Genomic DNA, 17,151 nt, shown 5'->3' on the forward strand with positions numbered 1-17,151 from the left:
TTCACTCTCACGGGTGTTCTGTGGTTGGGGTCAAACACACACACTAATTCTTGGGTATGAATCCTGGTTCTACCCCTTACTAGCTGGGTGGTCTTGGCCAAGTCACTTAACTGCTCTGTGCCTCAGTTTCTCCATCTGTAAAGTGGGCATGACATTGTACCTACCTTTCAGGGGTTTTATGAGAATTAGGTGACGTAGCTCATGCAAAGCATGTAGACCTGTGCCTGGAACAGAACAAAAGAGGCAGAGAAAATTTCAGGGGGTGACAAGTGCTGTGATGAACAGATCAGGGTGACTAGGGGAAACCCCACATTCAGTACTTGTTGAGGAGGAGGGGACATGGGAGCTGAGAGAGGAATGAGAAGGAACCAGCTGGGAACCGAGGGGAAGGAACAGTGTGTCAGGCAGAAGGAACAGTCAGTGTAAAGTTTCAGAGGCAAGAATGAGCTTGGCTTGCTCAAGGACCAGAAGGAAGAAGGGCAGTGTGGCTGGAGCGGAGCAACTGAGGGTCAAATTTAAGGCTGAAAGGCAGGCAGAGGCCTTGCAGCCACGGGACGCCGGGGGAGGGTTCTCAGCAGCCAGAGGCCAGAATCTGACTGACGAAGGGGCGAGTGAACCTGGCAGCAGCAGGCCGGTCCAGCCCGGAGCCTCTACTTCCAGTTCCACGATCCCCATCACAACCAGCCTGACCCAAGCCTGGCTGTCCTTGCCCTCCGAGCATCGAATCCCCCCGCCCCCCAAAACAAACAGGAAGCCTTGAGGTGGCCAGGGCAGTGGCCCCCGGGTAGGGGCAGTGCAAGGGATGCAAAGCCACTCGGATGAAAGGCTGCAGGGTCCCCAGCAAGAGAGATCCACGTCAAATCCCTGGAACCCGTGAGTGTGACCTTACTTGGAAAAAGGGTCTTTGCAGATATGATTCAGAATCTCAAGATGAGATCATTCTGGATTTTCCACATGGACTCAAAATGCAATGACAAATGTCCTTATAAGAGAAAGGCAGGGGGAGATTTAAGACGCACAGGGAAGCAGCCCATGTGAAGACGAAGGCAGGGATGGGAGGGATGCGGCCACAAGCAAGGAACACCTGGAGCCACCAGAAGCTGGAAGAGGCCAGGGAGGAATCTCCCCTAGAGCCTTCGGAGGGAGCGCGGCCCTGCAGACACCTCGATGTCAGACTTCCGGCCGCCAGAACTGGGAAAGAATACGTTTCTGTTGTTTTAAGGCACCCAGTTTGTGGTCATTTGTTATAGCGGCCGCAGGAAACCAATACTCCTCCTCCAAGCCCCGCCCCCCCCACCCCGCCCCAGGCAGGAGGTTCAATCTCTCCTTCCATCCTTGCGACACATCATCCCCCTTTCCAGGTGAGAACACTGAGGCCCAGAGAGGGGACGATTAATGGGGAAGCCCCGTACAGCTGTCTCAACTTTCCTCCTGCCTGAATTGAACTCACCTATGTATCTTGTTGGGTTTTTCACAGCATTTTAAAATTTATATGTATTTTTATTATGGAATGGTAAGCACAGAAAGAGTCCAGATAACAATGCCCCACAACATTTTCATTCCCTACTCTTGGGGGTTTAGCTGTGGGGTCTTGGCAGTGTGGCATAGGGTAAATTAACCTCTCTGAGCTTTGGATTCCTCAACTTTAAAATGGGGAGAAGGACTTCCCTGGTGATCCAGTGGTTAGGACTCCGTGCTTCCACTGCAGGGGGTACGGGTTCGATCCCTGGTCGGGGAACAAAGATCCTGCATGCTACACGACACGGCCTAAATAAATAAACAGATAAAATTTTTTAAATGGGGAGAGAACTGGTTGTTGTGAGGATTAAATGAGAATGGGTGATAAGCACCTGGTGTCTCTCCGATTCCACCTGAAACCCCAGCCTGGGCCCGAGCAGGTTCTTGCTGTGGGACCCAGTTCTCAGGCTCATGATGGCTTCTTCAGGCGGGGAGCCAGAGGGTCCTGGATAAATAAGATGCTCCAGGCAGGCCCAAGCCCCTGAGGGCAAGCAGGGGACCCAGCTGGCAACAGTCTGGGTCTCAGGCCTTGGTTTAATTGGCAGGAAAACGGGTACGCGGCAGACATGGAGCTGGTATATGCAGTGTGACTGTACCAGTAGTTAAAATATTGAAATACTTCTCTACCAGTTGGTAAAAGCCACTGCCCAACCCCCCTTCCCGGGACCCCAGACTTCCACACAATCCAGCAAGTAAGAACCACCACCAGGAGGTCTTCCTGTGTCCCGTCCTAAGCCTCTCTTCTGATTGAGCTGTTCTGCTGGGTAATATTTCTCGGCGCCATGGGCTGGTGGGCGTGGGGTGCCCCGTCCCTGATGGAAAAAAACAGGTGGCATTTGTTGGGTCTCGGCTTTCCCGGGAGGTACAGAAGCCCCAGGGATTTAGATGAGACAAGTCTCTGTTATCCCGCACAAGCCCCATGGAGGCAGACAGACAGACATGGATGTCTGCGCTGGGGTCCTGGGGACGTGAAGGGGCTCCTGGACACTGGCCGGAGGCCCCAGACCACCCAAAGTCTCCCCACAACTACACCAGGCAGGGCCGGGGGAGAGTTAGTGGATGGAGAAACCTAACCAGGCGATGAGGCAGACGGCCCAGGAAGAGGTCAGAAGTCAGGGGTCAGAGGTAGTATACTTTATTGACCGGGTTCTCCCAACATCTTACAACCCCGCTACAAAGCCAGACCTGGGCTTTGCCAGTGTCCCGTCCACTGGACAGGGAAGAGAACGCGACTCCCGAACGTCCAAAGGGCCTCAGAAGAGCAGAGCGGCAGGGTGGATGTGGGAAGGGGCCGCCAGCCAGGGAGGGGCGGGGGAGGGGCTAGCGCTGGGCGCCGGGCCAGGGACCCCCCGAGGCTCCGCCAGGCCTGGCCAGCCCCTCACTCCCCCACTTAAGGTCCGTAGTGGCTCACAGTGAGACTGGCTTAGACTTGGGAGGGCGGAGGGGGTGAGGGCAGGCGGGCGCCTTCCACTGCCCACCCACCCTTGGCCTGACTCACAAAGCTGGGAAGAGGGAGAGACAGGAAGTCCCCTCCCCGTGTCCCCCGACACCGCACCCCGGGACAGGGAAGCCCCTTCTCTCCAGGGGCAAAGGGTAGAGGCCTAGTTCTCCCTGAGATCCCCCAGGCTCTTAGGAAGGGTCATTCACTCCCGGCTCAGAAGTCTCTAGAACGTCTCAGTGAACTTGCCCATCATTGCTCCCAATTAGAAAAACGTTTTTGAAATCTAGGAGATTGGGGCCCATCAGAACCAAGCAGTAAAAAACCTGGTTAAGATCTTGGTTTAAAAAGGTAGCTCTACCTTCGCTTAGAAACCTTGGGAGACCAGCTGGAGAGACCAGTGCTATCTCCACTGCCCAGACTGGAGGGGGTGGCTCATGGCAGCAGGGGGCTGGTGGTGGCCCGGGGAACAGGGTGGGAACCGGGGGCGAGACGCAGGAAGCGGGGACACGTGGGACAGGGCAGCTGGCCCTCCAGTGCTGTGGACCTGGGCTCGAAGGGCAGCGGGGGCGGCTGGGGGGCCCCCGTGGGCACATCTGCCAGGTGGGCACTGGAGCCTCTGCCCCACCGGGAGAGGCAGGGCCCACGGTCAGGCCTTGTGACTGCCGTTGCCCGGCGGCTCCCTGTGGCCGGCCGTGCAGTCCGAGGCGGGCTCGAGCCCCAGCATCTGCCGCTGCACCAGCCTGGCGTAGAGGCCGCCCTGGGCCAGCAGCTGCTGGTGTGTGCCCTGCTGCACCACGCGGCCCTTGTCCAGCACCACGATGAGGTGGGCCCGCTCCACCGTGCTCAGCCGGTGCGCGATGATGAGCACCGTGTGCTTCTGCAGGTTGCCGTGGATGGCCTGCTGGATCTGCGGAGACAGGAGGGCGCCGGCTCACGCGGGTGTCTCCGCCGCCACCCACTGCCCCGCCCGGTCCGGGCTGGGATCCCAGACCCGCCGCGTCCTACAGACGCTCAGCCTCCCTGAGGCTTCCTCGCTTGTAAAGCAAGGGCTGGCACAGGACCTGCTCCCTGGTTTTCGTCCGCGGGGGATGCAGCTCAGAGCCCGACACAGGGCAGTGCTTGGCGAATGACAGAGGGGCCCCTAACACGGTCGTCTCTGGTCTTCCGGCTCCTTCCTCTAACCTTGGCCTTGGTTAACGGTCTCACCGTCAGCCCCGAAGCTCATGCCGACAAAACCCGGCATCACCTGGTTCCTCATCCTTCCCTTATCACCCGAATCCGACCCATCAGCAAGTCCTGTAGCTCCATCTCCCCGGTGTGTCTCTGTGCCATCTTTCCACCTCTGCCACCACTCCTTCTTGCCTGGATGCCTGCAACTTTCCTGCCCTGCTCCCATCCATTGCCCACGTGGATTTAACATTTTTAATCAGTTCTTGTTGAACTCATGCTCCAAGCCCTCCAAGAGCTTCTTGTCCCATTTAGGATAAAATCCAAACTCCTGGGGGAGTTTTAGGGCCGTGAAACTATTCTGCATAACGTGACATTCTGCATTTGTTAAAACCCATAGAACGCACGACACAAACAGTGACCCCTAATATGAACTGTGGCCTTGAGTTAATAGAAATAATGCATTAATGCCAGCTTGTCAACTGGAACCAATGTACCGCTAATGCAATATGTTAATAACGGGCGACACTTTTCGTGCTGCGGGGAGGGGGATATACGGGAATTCTCTGTACTTTCTGCTTAATTTTCTTTAAACCTAAACCTGCTCTAAAAAAATAAAATAAAAATCTATTAATGGAAAACAATCCAAACTCCTTTCCAGGGCCTGAGGAGCTTGTGTCCCCCTATGACTCTGTCCTTGCCTCACCCCACCGCCAGCCACGCTGACCTTGGGGCTTGGCTGTGGACCTGCTCTGGGACTTTGCCCCCACTGCCCCCTCTCCCTGGGACTCTTGTACCCAGCCCCCCTCTGGCTGTCTCCTTTCCTTTCTGGTCTCAGCTCGAGTGGGACCTGATGATCCTGGTTCTGTTGGCATGAACTGCAGGATTCTTGGCACGTGTGACCCCATCCAAACTCTGCACTAAGACGGCCACACTCCAGGGGGCTTCTGCAGCTCAAGGCCTTGTTGCTAGGATGACCCCAGCCCCTAAATGCCCAGTGCTGCCAGGAGAATTGACTGTTCTAGACATCACCTGACGGTGGGCCCCAGAGCTCCCTTTCTTAGAGCATTTACCAAAAAGGGCTTATAATTGTAAAACCTTCCCCTGTCCCCTGGAGATAATATGCAGATCTCCTAAAACTCAGGAATGTTTTTCTCTAGGACCTGAATGCCCTCTCATTGTAATCATGGGAAGGTTAGGGCCCCCGTCTCCCAGTCTCCACAGAGGACAACCGCTGCTGGCCAGCAGCCATGGGGACTGATCACACTTGCACTGCCCAGCCCTTTGTGAGTTTCTCCTGGTCCCCCACTCTTGCGCCCTCCCTACACCCTCAATCTCCCTGTGAAAGGCGCCGTCACCACTGTCACCCCTGCACGGGAATGGGGCTCAGCTCTTTTCCCTACTGACAGTAGCTACTAATAAAATCTGTTTTCCCAGCTTTAATCTAACGTCCAGCAGTGTTTCTCTTTGACAATAGTGACCCTTCCCTCAATCTCTCTATCACATGACTATTTCTTCTTCTTCTTTTGTTTTTTTTTTTTTGGCCACACCATGCGGCATCTGGGATCTTAGTTCCCCAACCAGGGATCGAACCCGGGTCCCCTGCCCTGGAAGCGCGGAGTCTTAACTGCTGGGCCGCCAGGGAAGTCCCCACATGACTGTTTCATTTTCTACATAGCACAGGCCCCAGGGTGAACTCATGCTTATCTCCTTGTTATCTGTCTCCCCCTCCGGACTGGAAACACCTTGGGGGCAGGGGCCAATGTAACCCCGGTGCCTAGAACAGCGCCTGGTACCCGGGAGGCGCACGTTAAATACCTGTGTAATAAATGAATTGACCCATGGAGGGACTGAGGTAGCTGGTCCTCTTCAAATACACTATGGGGCCCTTCTTTCTTTACCAATGAAATGAGACTCAGGGGCTAAGAGACACGCTCAAGCCATGAGCTGCAGGGTGGGGCTCCTATCCATGTCCCACACGTCCTGACCCCTAACCCAATTCCATATAATTTCAACACCTAGAGCCAGAGGCTGGGCCAGGGTGACCACGCCCTGGGCCTCCTCTGCCCCCGCTCCCTGCCCTCAGCTCCGGAACACCCTAGTCCGGGAAGCTGATGGCCCGGGAGAGTCCCTGCAGCCGTCCGCGGGGTGGAGGGAAGACTCTGGCCACCTGGAGCTGCTCTAGCTCCAGCATCACCCATTACCCCACAACTCACCAGGTACTCGCTCTCTGCGTCCAGGGCGCTGGTGGCTTCGTCCAGGATGAGAACGGGTGGGTTCCGCACCAGAGCCCGGGCCATGGCCACCCGCTGCTTCTGGCCGCCCGACAGCTGGGCACCCTTCTCCCCCGTCTCTGCGTGGCAGAGACACAGGGGCAAGTGAGCGGGAGGTGAGGCCGGGGGCCCTGGGGAGCAGCAAGCAACCCCCGCCTCCGCCCTTCCCTGCTGCCACAGGAGCTCTGCTCCCCAGGAAAAGGTGGGGCTAAAAGGGCCACAGGCTGGAAACCTCATGAAAGGATGCTCTTCCTCCCTGTTCATAAGAGGCGTGCAAATTACAACTACGTGCAACTGGTACCAAGATACCAACTTTTACCTATTAATCTGGCAAAAATCCAAACGTTTGACAGCACACTGTGCTGCTGCGGCTGAGGGGAAAGGGCACTCCCTCCTCTCCCTGAGGTACTGCTGGTGCGGGCCCTGTGCTGCCGTGCACACGCTGCGGTGTCTATCCGGCTGTGCTGTACAAGTCTACAGCGCACAATTACAGAGGCACAGCCCTTGGACCAGCAAACCCATCTCTGTGAGTATTTCCTACAGATTCACCTTCTCATGCAGTGACTCACAGCACTGTTATTGCAAAACAACAACAACAACAAAAAAAAACCACAACCAAATGTCCATCAATAGGAAACAGGAAATCAGTTCTTCCTGAGTAAATTATTATAAAACCACACAACAGAATACTATGCAGTAGTTAAAAAAAGAGCAGCTTTCTAGGTATCAATATGGAAAGGTCACTTAAAAAAGCCGGGGGGCAGAATAGAAGGTGCTGGGTTTTCTTCTGTAAAAGGGCGGGAGGGAATACAAATACATATTCATATTTGCATAAAGAAACTCCAAAGGACATGTAAGAAAATAATGAAAGATGTTTTGGTGGGGGCAGGGGGGACCTGGCGGTGAAGACCGGGATGAAATAAAACTTTGCATTGGATATCGTTACGTCTACTTTTTTAGTTTTGAATTGTATGAATAGTCCCATTGCGAGAGTTAAAATTTTTAAATAATGTTAAATAAAATCTATAAGTTAATATATTGTTCAACTTATTAAATTAAAATATTTACTAATATAAAATTAAGTCACTATAATTAATGAATATAATACATATATTATTTTTAAATAATAATATTTCGGGGACTTCCCTGGTGGTGCAGTGGTTAAGAATCCACCTGCCAATGCAGGGGACACGGGTTCGAGTCCTGGTCCAGGAAGATGCCACATGCTGCGGAGCAACTAAGCCCATGCTCCACAACTACTGAGCCTGCACTCTAGAGCCCATGCTCTGCAACGAGAAGCCACTGCAATGAGAAGCCCCCGCTCACCACAACTAGAGAAAGCCTGTGCGCAGCAACGAAGACCCAAGGCGGCCAAAAAATTAAAAATTAAATAAATAAATAAATTTTTAAAAAATAAAAGAAAAAAGTGTCTTTTTTAAAAAAAATAATGTTTTGGAACTAAACAGAGGTGGTAGTGGTAAAGCATTGTGAATGTACTAAATGCCGCTGAATTGTTCACTTAAAATACAGTGGTTAAGTTTATGTTACGTGAGTTTCAGCTGGCAGAGGGCAGTGCGTAACTCAGGGGTGCATCCCTGAGGGCGGACCTCCAGGCACGGCGGAGGCGACGCTCTGGGCTCTGTACCTGTATTGTAGCCGTCCTGGAGTTCCATGATGAAGCCGTGGGCATTTGCTTTCTGTGCGGCCTCCACCACCACCTCGAAGGGCACGGTGGGCAGGCCGTAGGAGATGTTGTCTGTGATGGAGCGCGCGAACAGCACTGGCTCCTGGCTCACCAGGGAGATCTGCGGAGGAGGAAGGATGGGCTGTGAGAGGCCTGGAACACGTCTGTCCAGCTGTCACCAGGAACCTCGCAAGCCCTGGGCCTGAGTGACGCCGGGAGCCTTAGGTCTGAAATCTGATCAGGGCCCGCGGCCGGCAGCTGCATTCAGCTGCCTCTCTTCTTTCCGAACGGTGGAGTCCACTTTCTGCACAAGCCCTCAGCCTCCCTGACCAGCAAACTGGGGCCCCGCTAAGCTTGCCGCTCTGGGCCCAGTCAAGCTCCCTGACCTCCAAGACGGAGCTTACTGGCTGCCCCTGACCTGGAAGGAAAGAGAGAGAAAGAGTGTAGAGTGTAACTCTGTGAGTCAGCCTGTCCCTGGCGGGAGGCAAGAGGGCGCAGCAGCCCCAGGCCACAGGGACCTCCCTGGCTGGTGCCCCCTCCCCGTAACAGAGCGACGGAAAGGAGCTATTGTCTCATGGTCTCAGTTTTAGGAATTTGCATGTAGTTGGAGGATATCATTGCAACACTGTAAATAGCAAAAAAGGAAAAAGGAAAACAAAACAATCTAATTCTCCATAAATAGAGGATTGGTTAAATGATTACAGTGCACCCATAAAATCAAACTGTAATATATATATCACATTTCTATTTTTGTTTAAAAAAAGCATATGTGCCTTTATATAGAGATATGTTTATATAAAGGTAGGAAACACGTTGGAAAGGATATTGGCTAAACTGCCAATGCTGGTTCCCGACACGGAGTGGAATTCAAAAGGTGAGGTGGAGTCACCTCACATCTTTGTTATAAAATTCTCTGAATATATGGGAATATGGTTAGGTTGTTGAGTTTTACTGCTTTGGGTTTATGAAAATTAAAAATTTAAATTTATAGAGAAGGTATTCACAAAAGAGGAAATCCAAATAACCAATAAACATATGAAAAGGGACAACATCTTTAGTCACCAGGAAAATGCAAAAGACCTCTACACTGAACTACCTCTAAATACCAACTGGTACAGATTCAGGACTGGCAATATTAACAGTCTGAGAAGATTAAGTGTCTGAGTATGTTAACTATTGCAAAGCCTGAACAGCTCTTTCTAGGAGCCACTTCCAGAACTCTGGTGGGCAGCAGCCTGGTGGGGGCAAACCTGGGATCACTTCTCCACCATCTGTCTCTGGTTATATACACATAGGTGGGAAGATTTCACAATCTGTGGCCTCCACCAGCATCTACAACTGGCCAGAAGTTCTGGAATCTCTGTGCTAACTCTCAGGTTCTCATATATCTTAATGTATGTAGACGATGTAAATAGTGTCTGCTTAATAGTTGGTGTTTCTTGTATAGTGTGCAGCCTGAACAACCATCCAGGGCATCCCTGCTCTTATGCCAGCACAGGATCAGTTGTCAAGTCTACTTTTCTGAGAGTATGACCCAAAACTGTAAGGTCATGAATAGCCTCCTTTAGATACTGGAGATAACTTAAATGCAGAACAACCTGAACTCTCATCCACTGCTAGTGGGAATGTAATGTGTAAAAAAAAAAAAAAAAAAGTAAACCACCTTAATGGCAGTAACTACTAAAGCTGAGGCTCTGGGCGAACCTACCCACCATGGGTACCGTGATATGGACTAAACTGTCCATATCGGTATTGCTGGTAATAGTAAAAAAAACAGGAAACAACCGAAATATCCATCAAGAACAGAATGTATAAACGGACTGTGCCATGTTTACACAGTGGATTATCTTCCAGAAATGAAAATGAATGAACTACAAACACAGCCTCAACCTGGAAAACTCACAAATAACACTGAGTGGAAGGAACAAGACACAAAGAATACACACGTTACGGTTCCAGCCAGACGGAGTTCAAAACTAGCAAAACACAGCTGCGCTGTTCGGGGAGGCACAGAGATGGGAACAAAAGAAAAGCACGGAAATGACGATCGTGAGCATCAGGCAAGACGCTGCTTCTTGGGGGGAGAGTGCTGGAATGTTCCACTTCTTGAACTGGTGATAATTCTTTGAAATGTACGTGTGTCTTGAGCCCTCTTCCCTGCACCTGTGTGCGTGCTCGCGGGAGAGAAGGTCAGACAAGGAAAGGGCGGAGGAGGGCAGCAAAGGCCCATGCACGTACCACTCGGTGCAAGTACTTGTGGTCATAGGCGCTGATGGGCTTCCCATCCAGCAGCACGCGACCCCCTTCCAGGGGGTAGAAGTTCTCCAGGATGTTGACGCAGGAGCTCTTCCCACTGCCCGACGGCCCCACAAGCGCTGTCACCTTTCCTGGGGACAGGCTGAAGGAGACATTCTGCAAGGAACACGCAGACACGGTGTGGGGCCCCTGGCTCATATGCTCTGGCCTCAGATGCAGGCGGGCACCCTTCCCAGCCTGCCCCACCGCCGGCCCCCAGAATGCTCTCCTTTCTAGGATTTGGCAGCACTTTTATACTTGTCTCCTTTGCCTGGAATGTTCTTTCTGCAGAGAGCCATTGGCTGGCTCCTGCTCCTTGTTTAGGTCTCATAGCAAATGTCACCTCCTCCGAGAAGCCCTCCTTGACTGCTAATACCATCTCTGCAGACTACCCCTGACTTATTGCCTTCCTAGCACTTCTCCGGGAATCCTCTTGTTAATGATCTGTCTTCAGTGTTCCTGGCCTTTCATGTTCCTGGCTGCACTGCCATGGCCTGGCCTGTAGGAGGTGTGTGAGAGATGGGATGAGGGGAAGGATGACTTGGCAGGGGTGGGGGTGGGGGCTTGGGCCCTCTCTCACCTGCAAGACTTGGGTATGGGGCCGAGTGCGGTAGGTGAAGGTCACGTTCTCAAAGTCCACCCGGCCCTCCAGGTGGTCGGGGGCCAAGTTCCCATCATGCACCATGGTTGGCTGCCGGTCAATGAACTCGAACACCTTCTCCGCGGCCCCCACTCCTTGCATCAGGCCGCTGTAGACTGAGCCCACGGACTGCGGGGGGAGTAGACACACGTTCCTGATCCAGCGACACCCCAATCCTGGGACACACCCCCCCACCCCCGCCACAGTGCCAGAGAGCTGAAGGGGGTGAGGAGAGAGCAAGAACACAGCAGCAGTTCTGGGGGCGGGGTGCCCACAGGAGGCTGCTGGAGCCCCACCTGCTAGTACAGCAGATCATGACGACAATGAAAAAATGAGGACAGCAATAAAAAATACTGGTGCCTTGTGTGTTATAGCTAAACCTCACCACCGTCCAGCAGAGTAGGTGTTATCACCCGCCAGAGGAGGAAACGGAAGCACAGAGAAGTTAAACGAACTAGGCAGAATGCGGCAGAACAAGAATCGGACCTTCCTCTTTCAGCTGTCACAGAATTTTTAAATTTCAATTTTAAAAATCGCCCTTAATTTATACTATACATCTCCTTGGGTAAAAATATACACAAGTATAAGTGTGAATAATGACTCATTTCACTGAGTACTTATATATGTTACGAGGTAGGTTCTATCATTATCTCCTTTCTGGTGATACGGAAACTGAGGCACAGAGAGCTCAAGTAACTTCCCCCAGGTCACACAGCCAGGAAGTGGCAGAGCCAGGATTCGATCCCAGGCATGTCTGGCTCCCAAGTTCAGGCCCTTATGAGCTGTGACTGCGGGTCCTGGTTGATGAAATGGGGGTGATATTAGTACCACTGTCATGGTTCCGCGAAGACAGTGCTCAGCACATAGTAAACCCCCAACACACCACAGCTATGGCTATTATCATAATATCTGGATATAATTATTCCTATTGAGATACAAGTGCTGTGTATAAGTTGTCCTTCTTGCTTCATCCCAGAGGTGGCCCCGGTTATCCGAGTACTGTGTCTTTCGAGTCCTTTCTCTGTGCTTTTACAAACACATGGACATATGTAATTAAATCATTTTGAGATGGAAAAAAAAAAACCCACAAATGGGATCAGACCATCCTTATGACTCGGGGATCAGCTTTTTCACTAACAGCATGTCTTAGGGTTCTTTCCATGCCAGTGCACACAGCTCTACCTCATTTCTGTGGCTGTTGCCTAGCTTTCATAGCACAGATGGACTGTTTCTAGAATACAGATGTACTGTATTCACCCAGTCGCTGGTTGACAGGCATTTAACTTTTCACCATTATGAACAATGCCGCACTGAACATCCCGGGACACGTGTCTTTGCCCACTAGTGTGGGTATTTCTGAAGCATGGATTCCGAGACGCTGATTCAAATGACACTGCATGGATGACTGTAGCTAACGCAAAGTGCCATCTGCAGCAGACGCTAACCCGCCCCTCCCCTGCCGCATCTTTGAGCTTTATCATTGCAGGACACAGAGGCTCAACCTCAACGCCGGAGGGCTTTGTGGGGGGAGGGAGGCAGACCAGAGAAGCACCCCAAGCATCCTCCAGCAGTGACTGATGGCAGCTTCGGCACAAGCACCCCAGCTCCCTAGTCTCGGGACCTGCTGGTGGGGGGAGCCAAATTAAGACATAATCTATTAAAAAAAAAAAAACCCACTCTGTTCTTTTTCCATGGAGCTACTCTTTAAAGTGGGTTAAAATAAAGTCAGACCATCTGGCTCTGAAGTCGGTTCCCCAACGAACGTGGTGGGCAAGTCGTTTAACCACTCTGAGCTTCAGCTTCTTTTTCTGGGAAATGGGGACTGGAGTAGCACTGAGACCACGCACAGCGTGATCAGGAGAATCTTCTGAAATAATTGCTGTCGTTGCCACTTTGCTCCTTAAATGGAGTTGCTGTCACTTGTATGTATTACTCTCTTTACTAGTATTATTGGTATTGTCACGTTCTTTAGAAAGAAATACCACCTCCCGTGAACCCTGGAGCACCCCCATTTAGATCCCTCTCCCCTCCCTCTCCCTTCTCCCCAGGGCCCCCCTCCCCCAGCCAGCCCCTCACCTCCATACAGTCTCCCAGGACAAACTCGTAGATAATGAAGGAGATGAGATTGCCGCTGGTCATCTGCCCTGAGATGACGAGGTGGCCCCCGTAGTAGAGGATACTGACCTGGACCACCAGCAGCGTGAGCTGGAGGGAAGAGGGAAAGGGGGGTCTGAGTCGTGGGGGCCCTGGCTCAGACCTTCCCCCCAGCCCCTCTGTTCCCTGCCCCACAGGGGAGGTGAGAGCAGCTGTGGGCTCCTCACTCACAGCCAGACTGAAACTCCAGCCTGCAGCAGGGATGGCCTCCCACAAGCTGGGGCCCTTCTGTCACTCATGCCCTCCCCACCCCCGCCATGGAGTTTTTCCCTGCAAAGGCCCCCAGCTGGAACAGGCCATGAGCCTGGCTGGGAACAAGGCTTTCTTTGTAAGGCCCTGGCACACATACACAGCCCCCAAGCGCCTCAGCGAGGCCAAACTGGAGCTACTAGTCTTCTCCTTATTGGGAAGAGCATGGTTCAGAGAGGCTGAATCCACTGGCTAAGGTCACACAGCAAGCCAGGCAAAGCAGATGAGGTCTGTGTTTCCATGAAGGAGGGGCTATGTCCAGGGTGTACTTGCCTCCAACCCCCTCTGGTGCCTGGGGGAGTGGTCTGCGAGAGGAGTGGGACCTGCGTACCCATGACAACCCACTGGGTCCGTATTTGCCCCTCCCCATCCCAAGCCAGCGATGCTGGGTCAGAACTAGATCAATGGCTGGACCACAGTGCCTTTGCACAAGCGTCAAGAGGCGCCCCTGATGGTGGGCAGACTGCCAAGAGGCTTGGCTAGCTGAGCTGGATTTCAGGTCCTTCTTCTCCCTGGCTGGGCACTTTTGAGGGGTGGCCCACCCTGGGGGGACCCAGAAGGTCCTTATTCCCTGCTTTCCCTGTAGACCACCCTCTCTTTCCTCCCCCTAAACTCCAAACCCTCCTCATTCCTACCCCAGCTGTTCCCCAACAGCCCACCCCCAGATGTGGCCAGCACACAGTGACAGGACCCAAGCGCTCCTTCTCCAGGAGGGGCTATAACTCACCCCCAGGGAGTGAGCTGGACACTCTAATGGGGGCATGTGTGTGGTTGTGACATAGGACCTGCAGGGAAGCGGCCGAGGATGGGTCCCAGCTGGCCTCGGGGTGACTTCCCACCTTGGCAGGGACGCTTCCTTAGCTGGGAAAAGAAAGCTCCTACCCTGCCACCCCACGCCCAGGCGAGAGGGAGAGAGGAGGTGCCCTGTTTGAGGACATGCACCGAGAGGCTGAATTCCTTTCCAGAAAGATTCTCTGAGGACAAGCAGAAATTTGGGACAAAGTCAAGTGTCACATCAGTATGCCTGGACCTGGGCTAATGCCCTGATCTAGGGGTCCCCCATCTTTGTGTCAGACCTGCCCGGGCCGGGGCACGTACCCCGCTGCCCCAGACGTAGTACATGTAGGCCGCAGCCTCCTTCCTGTTCAGCTTGTACACCTGCTGCAGCTTCCGTGAGTACACCTCCGCCTCCTCCTCCTCGTTGGCAAAGCTCCGGACTGTCTTCATGGCGCTGATGGTCTCCTCGGCCGTGCTGCTGGCTCTGGCCAGGGCATTCTGGACCTCTTTGGAGAGCCTCTATGGGTGGGAGGGGGTGACAAGAAGGAAGAGACCCCAAAACAGACAGTCTCACCCTCTGCCTGAGCCCCCAGGCCTCTCTGGGGTTTTCTGTCTTTAGTTGGTGCCAGCTCTATGCAGGGAGCTCCAGGGACAAGGGGATAAGACCCAGCTCCCCTCCTCCCCCATTCCCTTCTAGCTTGATTTGCTGAACTCAGAGAGCAGACTCCAGCTGGGCTCTTAGGGTGAGCTCCTGAGGCTCTAGCTCCTGAGGCATGGGGGGCTGACCATGAAGTCATCTCCAGTATTCAGAGGAGGTTATGCGTGACCATACAGTTTTGGGTAATCCTCTGAGAAAAAGAAGTCTCAATACCTGATTCTGTGTTGGCATAAGAGCAGGGATGCCCTGGATGGTTGTTCAGGCTGTACACTACGCAAGAAACACTAACCATTAAGGAGGCACCATTTACATCCAGCAACATATATTAAATTAGGTGAGAGCCTGAGGGTTGGCACAGAGATTCCAGAACTCCTAGCCAAGTTCTAGATGGTGGTGGAGACCACGGGCTATGAAATCTGCCCTCATCGTGTGCTTATAACTGGAGACAGATGGCTGAGAAGTGGTTCCAAGTACATGACCACCAGGCTGCTGCCCGCAGAGTTCCAGAAGCCGCCCTGGGCCACGCTATTCAGGCTTTGCAATAGTAACCACACTCAGAATCTCACACCAGCCAGGAAGGCTGCCCAGGAGGCTGAGACAGGCTCCTACATAGGCATGTCCCATGACCTGCGAGTCATGCCCAGGCCATCGGAAGCATGCAGTATACTCAGGCGTCCTGGGAGAAGCCAGGCTGTGCCTTGAGTCATGTCTGGCTGCGGGCGATGTGTGTGGTTTGTGGCAATGGCTGTATCCTACACATTCGGGCACAGGTACAAGACCTAAACAGGGCTTCTTTGAGGTCCTGCCCGGTTGAACTTAAAGGTGGGGCCTGAGGTGTGTGCAGAGGCGGGGCTGGTGCAGGGAGCTCCAGGGTTTCCTTCCCCCTCCCAGGGGCTGGCAGGAAGGCAGGAAGGGCGGTGTGGAAGGGAAACGGCTCCAACTCCAACTCATATATTTACTTTTTCTACTCAGGGAGGAAAACAGTGAGGCCGGTGACCCAGAACTGCTGGGGAGAGGGCCCTCCGGGGTGGTGGGTTCTGCCAGAGGTGACACATTGGATTGTGGGGAATGGATCCATCTGGGGGCTGGCCTCAGGTCATGGGCACCAAGGGTTCCGACCAAACTGGGGACCCTGAGCTGATCACGTGTCCAAGCCCCTGCTCAGGAGCGTCCCTGTCCCCACAGGCCTGGAGCACTGGGGAGGGCTGCCTGCAGTGTCTGAACCCAGCCTGGCTCCGCTAGGGCTCAGGGGCACCCACCATCGCAGGAAGCAGGAGGAAGGTGAGGCAGGGGCCTAGCTTACAGGCTGACCCTTCTGACAGAGGCAGTGCCAAGGGGCGGCCTGAGGAGACTGCTGCCTGCCCATCACTGCATCGTGGGCGAGGGCCTCGCTCCCAGGGGCCTGAGCCCTCCCCCCCGACACAAACATATAGAAAGAGAGCAATCTTTGCACTCAGAGTGAAAACCAAACTTCCCACAAAGGCCGACACCATCTGGCCCCTGTCACCTCCCTGCTCTCCCCTCACTCCTGGCTCTGGCCTCACCGGCCTCCCTGAGGCTCTGCAAACGCACCAGGCACATTCCCACCTCAGGGCCTTTGCACTGGCTGTGCCCTCTGCTTGGAATGTGCTTCCCTGAGCTGTCCACCTCTTTACTCAAATGCCACCTTCTCAGAAAGATCTATTTAAAACTACAACCAGCCCCAATGCTCCCAATCTCTCTCTTCATTTTTCTCCTTAGCAGTTATGATCTTTTACTGTATTATATATTTTCATTATTAGCATTGTTGTTATTTATTGTCTGTTTCTCTTATTAGAATATAAGCCTCCTGAAGGCAGGGGCCCTGTCTGTTTCATTGATACATCCCAGTGCCTGGGACGCAGTAGGTGCTCAATAAATATTCACTGAATGACTGAAATGAACCAGTGAATGAACGCAAATGCAGCCCTACGATGAGTCCTTCACTAGCCCCTGGTGGCCCCCTGAACCTGCCTAAGGGGTCACTCAGGAGCTGCCAGCGCTCAGACCCCAGCGGGGACCAGGCGGGGCCTACCTTGTAGTACTTGCCGTAGACGTCAGACACCATCATGATGATGGGGAAGCCCATGAAGGTGACCAAGGAGAGCTGCCAGGAGAGGCTGAACATGAAGACCACCACGCCCGTGACCTTGACTGTGTTCCGCAGGAAGATGTTGATATTCTGGGAGACCAGGTCGCTGACCATGGTGGTGTCCGAGGTGAGGCGGGAGATGAGGTCCCCTGGAACACAGGCAGCTCAGCTCCCGCTGTGGCAAT

At 53.3% G+C, this 17,151-nt stretch overlaps 1 protein-coding gene across 4 annotated transcripts in view; it reads right to left on the reverse strand.

The window, feature by feature from the left end:
* Positions 1 to 2,643: 2,643 nt before the first annotated feature.
* Positions 2,644 to 17,151, reverse strand: part of ABCB9 (ATP binding cassette subfamily B member 9) — a 29,195-nt gene continuing 14,687 nt past the window's right edge. For all 4 annotated transcript variants that reach the window (XM_057527432.1, XM_007189595.2, XM_007189596.2 and 1 more), the window contains 8 exons: positions 16,910 to 17,115; positions 14,520 to 14,717; positions 13,095 to 13,223; positions 10,959 to 11,147; positions 10,322 to 10,495; positions 8,045 to 8,204; positions 6,343 to 6,479; positions 2,644 to 3,866 (listed from right to left, as the gene is read on the reverse strand). In XM_057527432.1, the coding sequence (XP_057383415.1) occupies positions 3,606 to 3,866; positions 6,343 to 6,479; positions 8,045 to 8,204; positions 10,322 to 10,495; positions 10,959 to 11,147; positions 13,095 to 13,223; positions 14,520 to 14,717; positions 16,910 to 17,115 (1,454 nt within the window). In that variant the 3' untranslated portion in view covers positions 2,644 to 3,605. The remainder of the gene's footprint in view (positions 3,867 to 6,342; positions 6,480 to 8,044; positions 8,205 to 10,321; positions 10,496 to 10,958; positions 11,148 to 13,094; positions 13,224 to 14,519; positions 14,718 to 16,909; positions 17,116 to 17,151) is intronic.

Source organism: Balaenoptera acutorostrata, chromosome 13 (genome assembly GCF_949987535.1).
Source record: "Balaenoptera acutorostrata chromosome 13, mBalAcu1.1, whole genome shotgun sequence".
NCBI lineage: Eukaryota > Metazoa > Chordata > Mammalia > Artiodactyla > Balaenopteridae > Balaenoptera > Balaenoptera acutorostrata.